Source organism: Rhinatrema bivittatum, chromosome 1 (genome assembly GCF_901001135.1).
Source record: "Rhinatrema bivittatum chromosome 1, aRhiBiv1.1, whole genome shotgun sequence".
Classification (NCBI taxonomy): domain Eukaryota; kingdom Metazoa; phylum Chordata; class Amphibia; order Gymnophiona; family Rhinatrematidae; genus Rhinatrema; species Rhinatrema bivittatum.
The window spans coordinates 705,685,155-705,706,638 of NC_042615.1; the positions used below are offsets into that span (position 1 = coordinate 705,685,155).

Genomic DNA, 21,484 nt, shown 5'->3' on the forward strand with positions numbered 1-21,484 from the left:
CCTTGAAAATAACAATATACTATACCCAGCACAACATGGATTCCGCAAACACTACAGTCCAGAAACGTTGCTATTAGCTCTATCAGACAATATCTTAAGAGGATTCGATACAGGAACACACTACATTCTGGTTCTTTTAGATCTCTCTGCAGCATTTGACACTGTAAACCACAGAATACTAATCAATAGACTGAAAGAAATAGGACTCACTAATAAAACAATAAAGTGGTTCGAGTCATACTTAAACAATAGATGTTTCCAGGTACAAATCAAAAATGCACTTTCAAAGTCACACTGCTAACTGGTGTCCCACACGGATCAGCCCTATCTGCAACACTCTTTAACATTTACCTCCTCCCAGTATGTCATTTACTAGCAGGACTGGGAATCATACACTACATTTACGATGATGATTTACAATTACTGTTACCCATTCCAAACACCATCGAAGAAACAATGAAACTAGCCAATATGTATCTAGAAATAATCAAACAGCTCCTAAACCAGATGGAACTGATAATAAACATTGACAAAACTGAATTCTTACACCTTGAACGTAAAAACACACACCACACACAACCAACATTCAGAATCAAAAATATTCAAACTGCCGAGTTAGCAATAAAAGTTAGGAATCTAGGAGTAATAATTGACCCTGAGCTAAACATTAAACAACACATCTCACAGAAAATAAAAGAAGGTTACGCAAAACTAATGATCCTGAGAAGACTAAAACCTCTACTAACGATTAACAATTTTTGCACAGTTCTACAAGCAATGATATTCGCAAGCACAGATTATTGTAACTCCCTGCTTTTAGGACTACCTCAATCTATAATTCGGCCTCTGCAAATATTGCAAAATTCCGCTGCCAGTTTTGACAGGCAAAAAAAAGAATGACTACATTACAGGAACACTTGCTGAACTCCACTGGCCTCCAATTGAACAAAGAATACAATATAAAGCACTTTGTATAATCCATAAACCAATCCACGATGAAAAAGCCGACTATCTTAACACGGCACTGCGCGTGCATGTACCACAAAGAAACCTGAGATCTGCAAATAAAGCTCTACTAACTGTCCCCTCTGTCAAATCAGCACATCTCACGCAAGTAAGGGAAAGAGCACTGTCACTGGCTGGTCCCGTACTATGGAACACCATGCCACTCGAAATAAAGACTACAGAGAAATATGAAATTATTCAAAACTAATCTGAAAACCTGGCTTTTTAAACAAGCATTTTATAAAGATAAAGAGGAGGAGAAAAATAGTTGATAGATAAGGATGCACCAGGCTAGAAGTTATTAGTAACCTACAAAAACATATTAATGTTAAAATTAAACCGCCTAATTTGTTCCTAACAATCAGGATTAATTTACACACTTAGTTTATTATTTTAAATTGTTACAGTACTATGATGGCACATGAGTAATTTGTAATCTATACCACTCATATTTCTCTTTATCTTGCCCTTCTGTAAACCGTTGTGATGGTTATTTAACTTGTCGACGGTATAGAAACGTTTTTAAATAAATAAATAAAAAGAAGCAGGGAGCAGGCTACAAACTAGGGAGGTCAGGATTCAAATCCCACTGATACTAATTTGTGACCCTGGCAAGTCACTTCACTCTCCATTACCTCACGTATGAACTTAGATTGTAAGCCCTCTGGGGATATGGAAATACCTACAGTACCTAAATATAAAGTTGGAATATAAATTTTAAAAAATATATGTGGGCATGTTTAGGTCAGGGCAGTAAAACAGCATGCATACATTGAATTTTCAAAAATGCGCACGCTATTTTGCCTGCACAAACAGCAGATGCAGAATATGCAGGTGCTTTTGGCGTGCATACTTTATGGCTTCTAATTTTCAAAGAGAATAACTTGAGTGGTTTTCCTTTGAAAATTGGCTGCAATGTAAACGGACTACCAGTGTGTCACAAAGCAAAATCTTGTTCACATATAAGCATATACTGAAATTCTTCTTTGTGTCCCATCTATTATGTTTTGGAACTCTTATTGCAGATGACATGAGCATGAGCCCCTTTTGCTGCGACACATTTGGTGCAACCTTGTGGGCGAAGTCCCAAGGTCAATGCCAAAGGCTGATGAAAGAGTCTTTATGCAGGCCAGGCTAGGGCACAGTCCGGGATGGTCCAAGAGTCAGGACAGGCAACTGGCAAGGTGTTATCTGAGTCTAAGGCTAGGGTCAAATTCGGGTGACAAGCAAGAAATAGAGAAGGTTCAGAGCAATAAAGACTAGACAGGAGGCGGTACACAGAGGAACATGAAGAACAAGACCAGAGACAATCAGGACAAGGATCCAGGACATGAGTAAGACAACACGAGAAGAAAAACAGGGCCAGGCAGGAAACAGGATAGGGCAAGACTGAAGGCAAGGCCAGAGTGAGGCAGGGCTGAAGATCAGGCTGGAATAAGGCAAGGCTGAAGACCAGGCAGATCAATAAGGCAAGGCTGAAGACCAGGATGGCCAACAAGACAAGGATGAAGACTGGAGCAAGGCTGAAGACAAGTCAGGCTAGGCTGAAGACAAGGCAGGACTTGTTTGCTGAGGCACTGGTTGGTAGTATGGCTAGGGTTTAAATATCCAGCCATGACATCATCTGTCAGTGCCTGCTCGAGGGTTCCCACCATGCAGCCAACATGGGAAGGTGTGCACCTCACATGCGTGCCTGGGGGGGAGCCCTTGAAGATGGCAGCGGTGGCCAGGCTTTATGGCAGTTATTCTTCATCTTTATTTTTAGTAGTTCACGTGAAGTCCATTGTATTTAAATTGCGATCCATATATACAAAGTATTTTGTTTTGCCTCTTAGAATTGAGGGGTCCATTTTGATATTTATTCCTCCTCCTGACGAAGCCACCATCCAATGAAACAGAGGCCTTTGTCAAGGAAGCAATGAACTCTGTCAATATAATCCCCTTGACCCCATTTTTGTAATACATCTTCACATTTTCAAAGAGACTGTGTGCGCATTGTCTAACAGCGAAGATTGAAATCATTGAAGGACTTGGGGAGTTAATATAACCAGGGCTGCTGTTACTTTAGAAAGTCTATACATTAGGTTGGATTTTACCAGTCACTTCTGGATGTGTGTAGGTTACTGTTATGCTAAGTCTTTTAGCATTGTTTATAAACATTTTCATATTAATTTGTATAAAAATTGATTAAAAAACTGATATATTTTTTAGTATTTGCAGTATTATATTCATGAGTGCTCATTAAGTATTTCGGTTTGTGTGGTATTTATGCACGAGCACTTTACTTTGTTTTTTGCCTTACACTACTGTTTTATTATATACATATATATATATTTTTTTCTATATATCTATATCTATCTATATAAACCTATATCTATATAAATCTATATCTATATCTATATAAACCTTCAGATTCCACCGATAAGATCATCATTAAGTAAAAGAGCCTTCTCTACAGCCGGCCCCAAACTCTGGAACACTCTCCCGTCAGACCTCAGATTAGTGCAATGCCCCACTATATTTAAAAAAAGACTAAAGACTTGGTTATTCAATCAAGCGTTCTCATAAGCAACAGCCTGCCGAACTATTCATGCCAAGGACCCTTCTTTAGTAACCCCCCCAGAGAACTATATAGATCATATCCAGAACTCTCAGGCCTTCTTTGAATCCTTAACAGACTTAAATCCATTCCCAGATTGATACCTTGCTTCTTTGTTTTAGCCTACATTAGGCTCTGTAGCATTTACGTTATGTTATGTTATTACCCCATATAGCTGTATCCAAGTTACTTTTACCTGTTCATTGTAAGACATTAACTTGTCATTGTTCTGTTCAGAATGTAAACCGAATTGATCAGTAGCTCTGTTATTGGAAAATCGGTATATAAAAGTGCAAAATAAATAAAAATAAATATATCTGTTGGGATTTCTGTTTCCCCGTATGTTCCTACTATTTCATTTCCTTCCTCTGATGCCAACACTCGCCAGTTCAAGTCTTGAAGTTACTGATAAAGAAAAAATAAATTTTTTCCTGATAATTTCCTTTCCTTAAGTCCAGCCAGACCAGTCCAGACACATGGGTTATGCCTCCCATCCAGCAGATGTAAGCAGAAACTAACAGGTTTGCTGATATCACCCCTTATAGCAACCATGCTGATAGCCTGCCAGTATTCTGTGTTACAAGCTAAGATAAACATTTTTATTATACTAAAATGTCCCTCACCCTGAAGCAAAAATCAGAGGGCTTCCAAGAGAGAAGCAAACAGAAACGAGAAATGGAACAGATATAAGGTAATAAACCTTATCAAGTAATGCAGGTTAGCATTCCGCATGTCGACTAACACACAAAAGTTATTCTGAAAATGAATCAAGAAAATAATACATCTGGCAGAACTGAGAGGTACTTGGACTAATCTGGCTGGACTCAAAAAAAGGAAATTATCAGGTAGCTAATTTCTCCTTCTTCTTCACCCAGCCAGACTAGTCCAGATGCATAGGATGTACCCAAGCTATCCTTCTATTGGGTGGGACACTGCCAAGCCTGCTCGCATGACTTCTACACCAAAAAAAAAAAAGCCTTTTCCCTGGTTGGAAGATTGAGATGAATAAGTATGTAAGGAGGACCAGGTCACCACTCTGCACATCTTCAATGGTGACACCAGGCAAAGTTCTGCACATAAAGCCACCTGCACCATGGTAGAATATGCCCTCAATTTCTTTGGATATGTCTGCCTCCTGTATTACTTCCTTACTTCAACAAGCTATTGACATCTTTGAAGCTGTTCCAACACTTCTAGAACCATTAAATTGAACAAATGATATTCCAAGATTATGAAATTATTAGTGACCTTTACAGCAGAAAAACTCTCCTAATATCTAAATGACAAAATTGAGCACTCTTCTTCACCCGAGTTCCTTTGCAAGGAAAGGAGACATACCAACTGGTTAAAATGAAAAAATGTGAAACCATCATAGAAAGGAATGAAGGAACCATGAAGATCTATGCCACATCATCTAAAGAACTCTAAAGGGATCTCTATACAAAGCCTGCAGCTTTGAAATTCATCTGGCAAAACAGATTGTTACCAGAAACACTGCCTTATGAGTTCTAAGCTTAAGCAATGCATCTCTTAGAGGCTCACATGGATGACCAACCAAGTATGACAACACCAAATTCTGATTCTAGGGAGGTATTGATTCTTGGAGGAGAAGTCCATTAACAGCTATTAATCAAGTTTACTTAGGAAATAGCCATTGCTATTAATTGCACCAGTAGCATGGGTTCTTCTTGTTGTTTGGGTAATTGCCAGGTTCTTGTGGCCTGGTTTGGCCTCTGTTGGATACAGGATGCTGGGCTTGATGGACCCTTGGTCTGACCCAGCATGGCAATTTCTTATGTTCTCTTACTGGAGGCTGAATATGCTGTACTTCCTGAAGGAAACAAAACACATTTGGATGAGACAATAAAGGTCTGCAAATCAACTGGCCTTTGTAACAGGCAATTGCTGCTACCTGCACCTTAAGAAATGAAGGGCCAACTCTTATTCAAGTTCCCCGCAGGAAATCTAAGAAAGCCAGAATCAAAGCTCCTCTCGCCAAGATCTTCCTAATCGATCAGCAATCCTCAAACATCCAGACTCTTACATATGCCAAGAATGTAAACATTTTTTGGATCACAAAAGAGTATTTACTGTCTTCTTAGAATATTCCTTCTCTGACAGATAAGCCCTCTCAAGGGCCAAGCTGAAAGACAAAATCAAAACTGATCCTTGTGAACCACCAGCCCCTGAACAGAAGGCCCCTGTCCTGAGGCAACAATAGCAGATCCCGTCCAGCATCTTCACTAGATCCACATACTAAGGATGCCTTGGCCAACTGGGAGCTATCAAAAGTGCTATCCCCTGATACCTGGAAATCTTCTGCAAGACTCTGCCCACCAGAGGCCACCCTGAGATGGCCACTTAAATCAAGGCATCCAAACCATCTGAACCTCTTACCCTTCTTTCAGCGGAAAAATGTTCACATCTGTGCATTTCTGCTGACCGCCAACAAGTCCTTCATTGGTTCTCCCCATTTGGACACAATCAGGGAGAACACCTCCTGGGATAGACTCTTTCCTCCAAGATCCAGCCTATTGTAACTCAGTAAATCCACTTATACATTCTCTCCTCCTTCTATAAGACAGTGGCAGACAGCCTTTTTACATGCTTCTCTGCCCAGACTAACCACAGACCTCCCTCTTCCACAATATGCTGACACCTAATCTCACCTTGGGGAATAAGATATGCCAACACCATAGCATTGGCTGATAAGATTCTGACGGGAAGCAAACTAAAAGGAGTACTTTCCCTAGCACTCTGGTTTTCACTGATTGATGGATCACTTGGCTTCTTCCAGATTCCAAGTGTCTTGAGCACCACAGCCCCAAAACTGGCATCTGAGGTCACCATTATCTAAACAGGAGATTCAAGATCTACTCTCACTCCCAGGTTCTTATGTACTAGCTACCAAAGTAAAACTCTCTCTGTGGAACCTTTCCTCGGAACCTGGGACTGAGGAGACCATTTCTAGAGCAAGTCCCTCTGCATAGGTTTCAAGTGCACTATTGCCCAAGGCACTAAATTCAAGGCAGCCGCCATGGAACCAAATACCTTGAAATAAATCCACATGTGGATCTCTGAATCCTCATTAAACCATGCACTTGTTTCTTTGGCTTCCAGCTCTTTATGTCTGTCAACTAGACTCAGTCTTTTCTGGTTTTGTACCAAACCAGGGATCAAGATGGAAGCAAGGTGCTTTTGTTGATACTGGAAACTCAGCCCAGATCCTGCAATAACTGCATCATTCTGCCAATGCAAATTTGTTTTCCTGGGCCAGTTTTGGTCAGATCCACCTATCATCAAGACATGGATGCACCAAAAGACCTTCTCTGTGCAGGGCTGCCATTACAAACATCACCTTGGAAAAAGATTTTGGAGCCATGGCCAACCCAAACCAGAGAGCCTGAAACTGAAGTTGTCCCCCCCCCCCCTTTCACTGCAAGACGAAGATATGCTCATCTTTTATCAGGATATGCAGACTAGCAACCATCAGACTAGCAACATTAAGAATGCTCCTTTTCATGCTGCTACTATAACCGACTTCTGAGTTTCCATCTGGAAGTGGAACACCTTTAGAGCCTTGCTGAGTTGCTTCAGGTCCAGAATAGGGCTAATGGTATCACCCTTCTTCGGTACCACAAAGTAAATTAATACCAACCCTGATTCCACTGAGAATATAGGACTAGAACCTCTGCAGCAGCCACAAAAACATCATCTGTACAGCTTCCCCTTATGAATGGATTTGCAAAGGAAAACCATAAAGCGACTGAAAAAAGGAAGGGAAACCTCCAGAGCATAGCTATCCCTGACAGGTCCTAAAACCCACTGATCCAAAGTAATATTGCCCCACTTCTGGCTGTGTAGGGAAGATGCCATTCACCATGAAAAGATATGCACAATTGAACCAGGGCCTGCAGATGTTGCACAGACTGAACCAAATGCAGGTCTGAGCAACACAAAGATGGAGTCTTCAGCCATATGACTGCCTCTACAGTTTCATTTTTAAAGACTATGAGAAACTACATAGCGAGAAGAAACTGCAATAGCAATCCTATCAGACATCTGTCTACTCCTCACAATTTGTTGGTACACCCTGGACACATGAACTGCTAAATATGTCCTTGGTGGAAACTCTGTATCTAGCAAAGAAACCAGCTATGAAGTGGGTATTGTTTGTTCCTGAATGTTCACTGATGAATCTTATTACTAACAGTGAAAATATACATATACATCTGGATTCAGAAGATGTCATATCAACATCCCACCAATCTTATGTCTATAGATGGGGGTAATATACAATCAAAAATCAATATTGGATCCTAAGGAAATGAATATGCAATGAAGTCCTGAGCAAAGAAAAAGACTCTGAACTACACAGACTGTGGAATCTTTCCCAGAACCTTTCTCCAGAACTTCACAGATCTACAAATGCCCTGCCAAAATTACTGCTACCTTTGGAGAACTTTTTCATTGTTCAGTTCCAAACGTCTGTGAACTAGCAAGCTTACAGACTGAGTGTTATTGTTTGTAAGGTTTTGGGTGGACCCTTGGACACTGTGGCAGATGACCACCCCCATGGGGGGGGGGGGGGGGGAAGTCCAGTGATGGGCCACAGGTCAGGCTCAGCTTTAGGACACACAACACAGAATTATCTTTTATTAAACAGAGTTGAGAAGCCACCAGAGGTGGCAGTAGTGAGTAGAGATGAAGCCCAGCTGGGCTTGTAGTCCCTCAGGACACTGGAACAGCGATCCCTCAATAGCTGTGCTGTAGTGGAGAGAAACTGAGATAGTGAGTACAGTGGAGCATACACAGGGTTCTGGTATAGAGACTCGTTGGTTGATTACTCAGAGAGCGGTCTCTCCTGGGAGGTAACACAGAAGCTGGAATAGAGGCAGGCCCTCGAGGAGCGAGTACCTGGTTCCAGGGAACAGCTCTGAGAGAATATAGATGGTAACTCACTGATGGTGTAGGCAGTGGGTTCTTCCAAGCAGAAGTGAGCTCAGGCAGCGAGTCCGGGAACATGGGCCCTCGAGGAGGGAGTACCGGTTCCAGACAGCGACCTGAAAGAAGAGAGAGAGGCCCCCGAGGAGCGGGTACCCCGATAGAGTAAGTCCAATAAAGGAGAGGCAGAGTAGCTAGGTACGGAGAGTGAATCCCATCCGTAAGGAGTCCCTTGCTAACTCGAATAGCTAGCAAAAGAGTAGGCTTTTGTATCCGGGATGCGTGACGTCATCACAGGGGATCGCCCCTGAGGTTCACGTCAAAGAAAGAATAAGAAGCAGGGCCGTGCGACGTGTGTGCCCTATGGCATCTGAACAACATGGTGGGATGCAAGTGCCCAAGCCAGAACGGGGATGCCCGGATGAGGACGGCAAGATGTCCATCAACCGCAGGAGGAGTCGCCAAAGATGTAAGGAGGGCGGAGTGGAGACGTCGGGCAGCGACAGTCGTAACACTGAGCTCCTTGCTCAGCACAGCCAGTTCCATTAACCTTGGAGTAGCTTCTTTGTCATACTTGACAACCTTGTCCCTGCCTGAACATTGGCAAGCCAAGTCCTTCTTTAACCTGTTCCTGCCAAGACCTCTGAGTTTCTATGTTCCCTAAGGCTGTGGTGTAACCTGTCACTTGCCTGCTGGGGATTATGCTGGATTTGCCCTATGCTGTGCCATGAGACAGGATTACAACCCATCATGGCTAAGGATGAGATAAACTGGCTTAATTAATCTTTCAACTGGGTTAATTAATTTGGTATTGCGTATTGAGAAGTGCAGGCTGACTAACATAAGAATATTTGCTTAATCTTATAACAGTGCTCTGCTCTGTAAAATTAAATTGAAACTTAAAATTATAACTACCATATGAAACCATTATGCTTCTATAATAAAACTAATTAACTACCTTACAAAGGTGTAAGTTTCTGCTCTCTTAAACTACTGAACTGGTATCACAAGTTACCTATTAGATCAGGTAATCATCTGTACCCATAAATCCCCCTATAGCTGACAACTGCCCGTCTAGCCTTTATACCAGATAGAGATCTCCTATGCCTTTATTGGAAGGTCCGAGAACTTCCAGACTGCTCTGAGACTCCATCCTTACCTCCCTTCTTGGAGTTTCAAAAGAATTTAAATCTACTAAAGCATCTAGACCACTGGCCATGTGACAACCTCCCCAGCTTTGCATGCCTGGAATCCCTAAGTCGAAGCTGGTCTGACATCCTCTTAGGCTTGTCTTTAGGCTTTGTGGGGACTTTTGATTCCCAATGCTTCATCAGCTTTTTAAAATCTTCTCCACAATGATTTCCCTAGAAGGAATGTTTGGTCTACCTTGTTTTGGGAATTTAAACTGCTGACCAGGTATGTAGGCTGCAGCAAATTGACATGAAGTTACAATAGAAGCTATACTCCTAATCAAAGACCAGACCAATAATATGAGCATTCACAAAAGGCTGCCTCTGGTGCCTTCTGAGCTGCATCCTCCAGGATTGACCCCCCCCCCCCCCCATATTCTAAGCAAATTTCCTGTATGTGTTGAGACAAAAGCAATACTGCCCTAACAATAGCGCTGAACACAGCAGCCTACAGCACCAAACCAGCAGTCTCAAAAGTTACTTAAGCAGAGTCTTTACATTCCTATCCTGAGTATTACTGAGGACAAATCCTCTTCCACAGGAAAAATGGTCCTCCTCACGACAGCACAAATGAGTGCGTCCACTTGGTGCATCCAAGCCAGGAGGAGATACAGCCTTGCTATAATCTTACCCCCTTTAAAATGTAACTTTGGGGATAACCATAACACAGAGATCAAATCCTTATCTATGCCACAGAAATGGTTTGAATGATTTCCTTAAATTTCCTTAAAGGGTCTTCGTCTGAGTTAGACTCCTATCTTCTTTTTTTTAATTTTTATTTATTTTCACTATGTCTAGCATTCTTAGGGACTGTGATACTAAGGGAAAACTTTTCTCTTTGTGGAACAACCAAACCATAGCTGAATTATATTCTTCCCTAAGGGTACATTCCTCCTCCTCCAATTCTCCGTCACTGCAGCTTTCCCTTAAAATCTTAGACGGTAACTAAAACGAGCATGTGGGCACCCATACATATGCTGAAATTTTAAATCATGTACACAATTGCAAGCATGTGATTTAAAACATGCCTACTATATGTAGGCATGTTTTAAATCAACCTTCCTTCCCCCTCCCCCCCCCATTAGCAAACCTCCCTCCCCATGTGCTAGTCTCGCTCTAATAGTGCATACTGCTACTGTTCCTAGTTATGTTATGTTATATTATCCAAGTTGTTCACTCCCTTGTTCATTGTAAGACATATGTTGTCATTGTTTTCTACTTGTTATAATGTAAACCGGAGTGATAAGTAATTCTGTTACCTGAACTTCGGTATAAAAAAAGTTATTTATAAATAAATAAATAAATAAATAAATCTATTCGTGCCCTAATTTTAAGTCATTAACTTGGGCAAATGTAGTTCACGCACCTTCCTTATGATTTTGTCAGCTTTAACACGCACAAGTAAGCGGATTTTAAAATATGCTCGCGTCAAGGACATTCCCAGTTTTACCAATTAGTCCACCAGTTTGCCCAGTCCATCTTGAGCTCATCCTGACCCATCTGGTTCTTCAGCCTGCACTCCCCCCAGATGACCCAGACCCCTCACCCAGTCATTTTAAGCCTTAACAGAGACTTATTCAGATTTACACCTCATCAAAAGCAGAAGTAAACATGCGCAGCTAACAGCTTGCCAGGCACTGCGGCCACCAGATTTAAAATACTGTTTAATGTGTGTAACTATTTAGATCATCCTGGAAAGTCCGCGAGATGCCCTAACTCTGCCTCCCCCCCTTTTTTTTTTTTTTTTTACTCGTGCCTGCTTATATATGCACATAATTTATGGCTTTTAAACTAGGCATTGTTTACGCGTGGCCCAAATACTTGCTTAAATGGGCCTTTTAACGTGATCAATGCTTTTTAAATTCATCACTTAAGGTCTATATGTGCAGATTCAAAACCACAGAATTTTCTCCCCTCCCCATCCCCCTCTACTTCTTTTCCCATTCTTTTGCTCTGGATTCCCAGAAGGAATTCCCAGGGAGGGGGATTCCACAGGAGAGAAACTCGGAGATGCACTGTTCCTATAGACAGTCTGATAGAAACACTTACAGTGTGAATAGAAGCACAGGAAGAGGAGCGAATCACATCTCCACCTGAAGAAATGGGAGCCGCTCCTCCTGGAATTCCAACCAGAGGAGCCAAGGACCAGACTGCTGCAACATCTGAGACCGAGGCCCCTATTCTAAGCTACTCCCCTTTATCATGGATCGAATATGGTCACTGTTCCCACTGCGGTAGCAAGCATGCCGGTGGGAATGGGCTGCAGATGACCATGCCAAAGTGGCTTTCCTGGGGCAGATGACTCCATGTGCTGCCCTCTCCCCTTCTCCTCTCCACAAGATTTACAGAGGCTTCCCCTTCCCAGTGCCTGACAGCATGATCCACATACAGTGGAAAGCACTGAGCACTCCCCACATTGCTGAAGAGACACCACCACTTCCTCCCTTATCTCTCCTGTTTCAGCCCACAGTCCCTCAGCAAACCTTTCTTCTGCCTTCCACTTTTTTTTTTTTTTTTTTTACAGGTTTAACAAGCCTGAACCAGACACTGCCACAGAGCTTAGGAGAAGGGAGGAAGAAATAGACAGGGGAACCCTGTTTAGTCTTTTTTTTTTTTTAAGGGGAGGAGAGACCACGGAAGAGGAGAGAAAAAGGATAGGGAGGGAGGGTGGAAGAGGGGTAATTTCAGCGACTGTAGCTGGGAACAACCCTGCTCCAACAACTGGAAGCCCCCTATCCACTGGCTGTACTCAACTTAGGGAGGAAGTGTAAGACTTTCACCTCAGGAGCTGCATCCAAATTTCAGTCTTCTTCACCAAGTCTAATCAGGCCTCAGCTCACAGAACAGGATGCTTGCCTGCCATCTGCTGGAGAAAGAGAATACTGGCAGGATACTGAGGTCAGCACGGGAGCCTATAACAGGTGATGTCAGCAAACCTGTTAGTCTTAAGACTCCATCTGCTGGCTGGGAAGTATAACCCATGCATCTGGACTGGTCTGGCTAGATGAAGAGGAAATGTTTTGGATCAGATGTCATAATGATACAGCACCCATTTCCTCTGGCAACTGAAGGCAGTAAGATATTGGATTTCCTTCACCTTATTTTCTTACTATAAAATAGCATAACAACATAAAAGCTGATTAACTAAGCCACACTAATAGCTGCTACAAAGACACATTAATGGCAGATTTTAATGCAACTTAAGTGGGACCTACTTACTAAGATGCATTAATATGCTATATCGTTATAGCATGCTTTAGTAATATAATACATGATGGCAGAAAAGACTAACTGGCCCATCCAGTCTTCCCAGTTACTTCCATCCACACCGCAAGAATACATCTCAGCTGCCAGCCACAAAGCATGACTGATTGTAAGACATTTCTCCTTATCAAGGACACTTTGTTGTCTTCCTTATTTATATTCTACCATCTTAGGCAGGTAAGCATACAAAATCCCCTACATAGTTTACACCCTGAACCCCTCCTTTCCCATGTCTAACCAGAAAGATTGTGTCTACTAGTACCAGCTTGGCCATTGTCCAAATATCTAGTCTCCTAGATTCCCTACATAGCTTACCAGACAGACCCAGCTGTGTGAGTACCCTGTGTTTCTAGCTAATTGCTGTACTTTCAGCTTGCCAGACAGACCCAGCTACTACTCAATTCTGCATTGCAGCCTAACCTACCCATATGGTTGCCTCCATTTCTGCTAGGACTTCTAAAGTTTCATATTAGCCATTTTGACCTGCATTCTGACAACAAAAAAACAAATTGTTCTATCGTTCAAATAGGGTCTTAGAATCACAACCTCATGGCTTGTGTTTTTTTGCAACTAAGGATCTTCCGTGCTTATCCTATGCTTTCTTAAATTGTTACTGATTTAGCCTCTACTACCCACTTCAAAACCCTTATATTACTCCTGAGCCTACCCTCATAAAATTTCCTTATATTACTGCTGAATCTGCTACTCCTCCAGCTTTCATAGATCATTTTGCTTACCTTCTCTCAGAGCTTCATGCTTGCTCTAGAATTTCCCTTTCAATGAAAAGGCTTACCTCCTATGCATCATTATTTATTTAAAATATTTATCTTCTGCCTATATCAGGCCATACCATGGTAGGCAAATACTTTTATATATTTGAATGACTCTACCATATTGCTCTATGTTTCCTCTTCTCTAGAATAACAGATTTAGGTATAAAGTCCCATTCTCATATGACCTTTGGTGCAGACTCCATATCATTTTGGTAGTTCTTCTCTAGATCACTTCCACTCAATGTTCTTCCAGAGGTACAGCATCCAGAATTGGACAGAGTACTCCAGGTGAGACCTCACCAAAGACTTTACAACAGCACAATCACTTCCATAGCTACTAGCTATACCTCTCCCTATTTACCCTAGCACTTTCCAGCTCTAACTACTATCTTGATGCACTGTTTCGCTACCTTGAAATCATCAGATATAACCACCCCAAGATTTCTTCCCTTCTTTGTGGCCATTAGTATCTCATTTTCTATTGTGTACTGCTGCCTCAAATTTATGCATCTCAAATGGATAACTTTGCTCTAATGTTTGGCCAGTCACAGAGCGGTCCTGCAACCGGCTGCACTCACTACAGAATGTCACCTGCCCCATCCCAACACCATGCTACTCTGATGTAAGTAGGACATCGCTATGCTGCTCCAGTTCTGAGCCTCTCTAGGCACGCACATGCACTACATAGCACTTCTTAAAGTCCCCATAGTGGAAACTCTCCTCCGGCGCTCTCCGATCTCAGCCAGCCCGAGAGATTTAAAGAATAGCTGTGCTACAATTCAACACCTCAGCATCAGATCCCTCTGCCTTGCAGTGTGTGTTGCTATTTGTGATCCTGTGCCTTGCCTCTTTGTCTCCTCACTGTTACCTTTGTCTCCTTGCTGCTTCCTTGTCTCTTCATTGCCTTGTTCTGCCCTGCCTTGGTTGCCCTGCTTCTATCTTGTACCAGCACCTTGTCTAGTCCTGTCTGTTTGTCTCAGCCTATATCTTGGTTCTGACCTAAGTTATGGATACTGACTACTCTCTTGCCTGCTGCCTGGTACTGACATCTGCTATGGACACTGGCTACTCCTTGGACTTCTGCCTGCCCTGATCTAGGCCTGGACCTGGACCCTGTCTCCTTGCTGCCAATCCTGACTACTGCCCATATCTGGACTCTGTCTGACACTTGCCTAAGCTCTGCTGGCTTCTGGAACCCAAGAGTTCAACCTATGGGTAACGGGGCTGGTATATATTAAGCCCCAGTCCTAGTCTGAGTGTGTCCACCAGCTGTCGGTGTAAGTCTGGAAGGTTCTCTTACTAGGCTGCTTCAACCACGCTACAGCCTAAGGGCTCAAATTTTGACAGTTGCCAACCACTCCTCAGACTTCATAGATCACTTTGCATAGCTTCTTCTCCACTATGTTGCAAATTTTAGCATCATCCACTGGACCTCTGAGGGAATAGACAGAATGTGACGTGATCTAAGAAAGTTCAAGTAGTGGTCCACTGCTTGGTAGTTAAGTTCCAACACAAAAGAATGTGGAGTTATGTTTTGGGGCTTCAGAAATCTGAGAGAGTGGTACATGATAGGAGATGAGATACTGATGACCTTGAAGAAGGAAAGAGACCTCAGGATGATTACATCCGATGAATTCAAGGTAGCAAAACAGTGTGACAAGGCATTGTTTCTCATGTAGCAGGTCTTCCTTTGGGACTCCTACCTTGGCGGTGATTCAATTCCTTTCTGTTGCCCAACACAAAAGCTCTTGTGGTTAATCAAGTCATGGATCTTCTAGTCATTCTTATCAAACAAGGCTTCATATTTCCTAGTAGAGAATCAAAGTGTTTCTCCACAGGTGCTGACATTCTCCCACTCTTGATTTGAATTCAACAGGATTTTTTGAATCACTGGCAGAAGAGTTCTCAACTGATTAGGTCAGGTTTTCAATATTAATCTTCCGTCTGCTGCTGCAATCATTGTTTGGGAGTCAAAGTGATGGGCATGACTATTAAAAAAATGTTTGCAATGAAACCCATTTAAAGCAAAGTCCTGAGAACATTGAAAATTAAAATATTTGTTCACTCACAAACTTTGCTTATTCCTACTTTTCTACTATGTCACAAAAACTAAGTAATTAGGAAATGGCAACAAAGTACTGACCTGTGCACAGATCTGGTGCATTACATGGCCAAACTCATGGAAATATGTTTTCACTTCATCATGTCGCAATAAAGAAGGCTGGCCTTTTGTTGGCTTTGAAAAGTTTGCCACCATAGCAGCTACAGACATCATCCTCTGGCCATCAGGCAGAAGACAGCCAGGCTGTAGCCCAAAACATGCTGCATGGCCATACTTCCCATTTCTAAAGCAATAATAGTAAAATGCAGTTAATAGCAAAAGAAATTAATCAACCAGATACAATAGACTGTGCATTACTGAGGCATCACTGCATAAATTGAGTAAACATTTGGGGATAAAAACCTTTTAATGGTTTATCAGACTAAATAATCCGCATCACTGCATAACATGGATTATATGCCTCTCAGTTAGTAATAAAAACAATGTCACAAACAAAACTGTAAAAACATCAGGAAAGAAATTGCACAAAAATATAAATTGAATGGATATGATTTTAAAAAAAAAAAAATTACGGTATATATATATATATATATATATATATATATATATATATATATATATATATATATACACACACACGCATATCAATATAGGTATACTAGCAACTGCACCCGTTCTACGCCTGGGCAGCGAGCCTTTTCATTGGCACTTATGCTCTTGTATGGAAGCGTTAGCTGAAAAGGAAACACTAAATTGTTTTCACCCATGGCAAGGGATGTGGAGGCACATTTGCTAAAGCCAGGGCTGGCAAAGTTTATTTACCAAGCTGTCTCTTGCACTCCCCCACCCCTTCTCCTCTCTCACACACACATTCTCTCTCACCGGCATCCCCCCTCCCCTCATATAGGTTCCCTCTATCTGAAACCCACACTCAAGCATCCCCCGACCCACCCTCTCTTTCCTCCCATGCTCTCTCACACCCTCCCCACCCCCCTCTTACCAACCACGCTCTCTGTCACTCCCCCTCTCTCACGCACACATTCTCTCTCTCTCCGGCATCCCCCCCCCCCCCATGCTCTCTCTCACACCCTCCTGCTCTCTCTCATCCTCCCCTCCCCGACACACATTCTCTCTCACCAGCATGCCGAGGGATCTGCGCTGTTTGCGGCGATGATGAAGGCCCGGTGCACCGTTTGCAGCACACGGGGGCCTTCCATTTTCGCCTTGAGCAGAAAATAGCAGTGGAGACCCTGGCATGCTGCGAATGGAGCGCGTCCCGTGGCATACGCTCCGTTTGTGGCGAAGATGAAGGCCCGGGCGCGCCGATCGTGGCACACGGGGGCCTTCAATTTTCGCCGCGAATGGCGCACCGGACCTTCATCTTCGCCGTGAACGGAACGTGTGCCGCGGGACGCGCTCCGTTCGCAGCATGCCAGGGTATCCTCTGCTATTTTCTGCCTGTCCCGCGATGGCCGCTGTCCTTCCGGTTTTGAATAGTCTTCTGGCGAGGGAGGAAATCGGCGAGGTGAGGGAAGAAATCTGCAGGAAGGAGGAATTCTGTGCAAAATCTGCATTCCGCAGTAGCGCTGAATTCCCCCAGGAGTACCTCTTGTAGCTGGTGTTGTGACATGGCCGCTGTACGGTGTGTTTGAACCTCCAAGGCGGTCAGGGAGCCGTCTGCGCCATCTATCGGCGGGCTGGGGAACATGCGCGAGCACTGACGGACACACTACCAAGCCCGATATATTATGGATTTTGCTACTAAACTGACAACTGCCAAAAGGATATGAAGGAAGGAATGTAACTAGCAGAGTATTTAAATTAAATTCTGAAATAAACCATAGTTGTAAAGTGCACTGTTACTTTTAGTCTTTTAGTGTGTGTACTCTACACTAATTTTCAAAGAAAAAACACTTTGCACTTGTTACGTTGTGCTGGCAGCCAAGAGGGGTAAAATAATGTACACACTTGTGAACATGTTAATTACACGAGTTATTTTCCTCCCATGACCTAAACACACCCTTGGGAACACCCCCTCACAATCCGGCTAGAAGTAAATATGTTGTGTAAACCTGCATGTGCTTTTACCTGGGCTGGGGGGGGGGGGGGCAATTTTCAGACAGAGCAAGCTAGGCGTATTAATCCATTTTAACTCGGCTAGAAAGCTTTGAAAATTGTCCAATAAATATTTAATAGCAGCAGATAAGGGAAGGAAAAAGTTGAGAAAATGGCTGAGACACTTAATACTTAAATCTGAAATTAGCAGAGGCAGAAGAAAAGGAAAGCAGGTGCATCAGCCTGTCAAAAAGTGATATCTGTTCTAGAGGATCCATTTGAGAATACTCTATATTTTTATCTTCAGCATATCTGATCCGTAAGTCGCAAGCCTATCATGCTATGTGCAGGAATATAGAAGTATGTGGCATGTAGGTGAAGTAAATCTACCTTTCAAATTTAAAAGAGGTAATCTTTATCATTCTTTGTAATTTAAGACCAGTTCTCAGTCTAGCAGGGCCCTGTCACATACCTAGTCCTGAAATTACAATGGAAAATAAAAGTGTTTTTCACCTTTAATAGGTATGTAACACTCCACTGACATTCATACATGGAAAAGCATAACTGACTTTAATGTACTATTATATAAACTCTATTAAATATAAATACATTCTAAAAATCTATGGTTTTGGGCCAGCTTGATGACTCAGTGACAATGCTGTATACTGCCATGCAGCAGATCTAGATTCATATCCTAAGCCAGGCTTCTGGTCCTGATTTTACCTGGGACTAGATACTCTGAAGATACAGATACATTATCGTGCCAACCAAGAAGTGCAGCAGCAGTTGTAACAGGTCCCAAAAGGAACTATGATCTATGCTTCTCAGTCAGAGAACTGTTACTGCTATAACTGGGGCAGTGTAGCAGAGTGATTAAAACACAGAGCTGCGACCCTATAGACAATGATTCCAACTTCCAGATCATCAAGACATGTGACCTTGAGTTGTTTACTTTATTACAGTAGGCTCTGCAACTTCTTTTATAACAGAAACATTGTAATCACATGAATTATTTTGTGTACTTATAACACTGAGCATTCATAATGTTATATAAATAATAAATATTACTAATTTTATGCTTAGTTTCACTCAATTACAGAGAACATCTTGGGTATTCCTGGCACCATGTGATTAAGAGCTAGTAAACAGAATTGCCCAGTTAAGCTGCAAGAGAGGAAGGGTAGAGAAGAATGGCTGGGCCATTATATAAAAGTGAATCTTCTCTCCTTGCTGCAATTTCACAGTAAATTTCCAATTAGTTTAAGGAACTAAGAGCCAGGGTATGCACAACACACTATAAGAACATAAGAAAATGCCATACTGGGTCAGACCAAGGGTCCATCAAGCCAAGCATCCTGTTTCCAACAGTGGCCAATCCAGGCCATAAGAACCTGGCAAGTACCCAAAAACTAAGTCTATTCCATGTTACCATTGCTAATGGCAGTGGCTATTCTCTAAGTGAACTTAATAGCAGGTAATGGACTTCTCCTCGAAGAACTTATCCAATCCTTTTTTAAACACAGCTACACTAACTGCACTAACCACATCCTCTGGCAACAAATTCCAGAGTTTAATTGTGCGTTGAGTAAAAAAGAACTTTCTCCGATTAGTTTTAAATGTGCCCCATGCTAACTTCATGGAGTGCCCCCTAGTCTTTCTATTATCCGAAAGAGTAAATAACTATAGGGTTGCCTAATCTTCAACAGCAGTGATATGGAGTGGAAGAGTAGTCTAGTGGTTAGAGTAGCAGTCTATGCACCATGGAAACGAAGGTTCAAATCCCACTACTACTCCTTGTGACCTTGGGCAACTCACTTCACCTCTATTGCCTCAGGTACAAACTTACCGGAGTGCTCATCAAATTGTATTAGGATGTTAAATGGGGTCCAACACACAATGTGCATGTGATAAGTAGCATAATGCTAGCTAGCACGCAAATTTTAATTTTAATATGCAAGTGGGAGGAGTTAATGCAAATTCAGGTGTCCTACCCCATTCTGCGATAGAATAATTCATACTAACACAGGATTTAAAATCAGAAATAACTACACTTTTTTTTTTTTTTTGCGGTACCATGGGAAAGAACTTTTTATCATGTACCCGTGGCTATTATCTCTGATCACGGCTATAAAGCAGAGTTGCTTACCTGTAACAGATGTACTCACAAGACAGCAAGATGTTAGTCCTCACATATGGGTGACATCATCAGGATGGAGCCCAATCACGGAACACTTTTTGTCAAAGTTTCTAGAACTTTGACTGGCACCTACTGGGCATGCCCAGCATGGCAACAACCCTGCATCCAGCAGGGGTCCCCCTTCAGTTTCGTCTTATAGTAAAAAGTACGTGCGAAAAATAAAATAAGAAAAACGTAAGCAAACCCAACTCTGCGGGGTGGCGGGCGGGTTTTGTGAGGACTAACATCCTGCTGTCCTATGAGAACACCTGTTACAGGTAAGCAACTCTGCTTTCTCACAGGACAAGCAGGATGGTAGTCCTCACATATGGGTGAGTACCGAGCTGAGGATGCCTGAGCAATGCACCAAATGCACCCAAAAGACGTGCAACAGGCACAACAGGGGTGGAATTTGGTAAGGAGGGCATCCTGAAACCCTGATGTTGGGTAGTTAAACTGAAAACAAGTTGTGTAGAACAGATTGGCCGAAGATGAAATCTTGTCTGCCAGCCTTATCTAAGCAATAATGGGCTGCGAAGGTATAGAGAGAACTCCAGGTAGCAGCCTTACAAATATCAGCAAGCGGCACTGAACCTAGGTGTGCTACTGATGTCGCCATGGCTCTGACAGAATGTGCTTTTACTCGGTCTTGCAGCGGAATGCCTGCTTGCTGGTAGCAAAAAGAAATACAGTCCGCTAACCAGGAGGAGAGGGTCTGCATTCCCACAGGATTGTTATAATTAGTGAGGTTTGGGTGGACCCTTAGACACTGTGGCAGCTGACCACGTGGGGAAGTCCTGTGAGGGGCCACAGGTCAGGATCAGCTCCGGACACACAAACAGAGATTATATCTTTATTTAGACAGTTTGAGAAGCCACCTGAGGTGGCAGTAGTGAGTAGAAGATGTAGCCCAGCTGGGCTAGTATTCCCCAGGGCGCTGGAACAGCGGTTCCTCTGGTAGCAGTGCTGAAGTGGAGAGAACTGAGAAAGTGAGTACAATAGAACATTCACAGAGTCCCAAATATGGAGAAGCCCCGAGATAGGGAGAGCTGGCCCTCGAGGAGCGAGTACCAGATCCCTGGAAGCAGAGAGACTTGTAGGCAAAGTATTCACACAGTGGTTCCACGTAGGAGATGGCGCTGGATCGGAGACAGGCCCTCGAGGAACGAGTACCTGGTCCCAGGGAAATAGCTCTAAGGAGTGGATGATAGTAGTACTCTCTATCCGTAGCGAATTCTTCCAAGTAGAAGAGGAGAAAGATGCAGGCAGCGAGTCCGGGAACATGGGCCCTCGAGGAGCCAGTACCGGTTACCTGATAGCGACCTGAAAGAAGCAAAAGAGGCCCCTGAGGAGCGGGTAACCCTGTTAGCAGAAAGAGTCCAATGGAAGTTGGAAAGGCAGAGTAGATGGGTACAG

The 21,484-nt window shown here is 42.8% G+C and overlaps 1 protein-coding gene across 2 annotated transcripts in view; it reads right to left on the reverse strand.

Moving 5' to 3' along the window:
- Window positions 1–21,484, reverse strand: part of NLN (neurolysin) — a 226,441-nt gene that overhangs the window by 65,097 nt on the left and 139,860 nt on the right. For both annotated transcript variants that reach the window (XM_029576052.1, XM_029576061.1), the window contains one exon: window positions 15,919–16,120. In XM_029576052.1, the coding sequence (XP_029431912.1) occupies window positions 15,919–16,120 (202 nt within the window). The remainder of the gene's footprint in view (window positions 1–15,918; window positions 16,121–21,484) is intronic.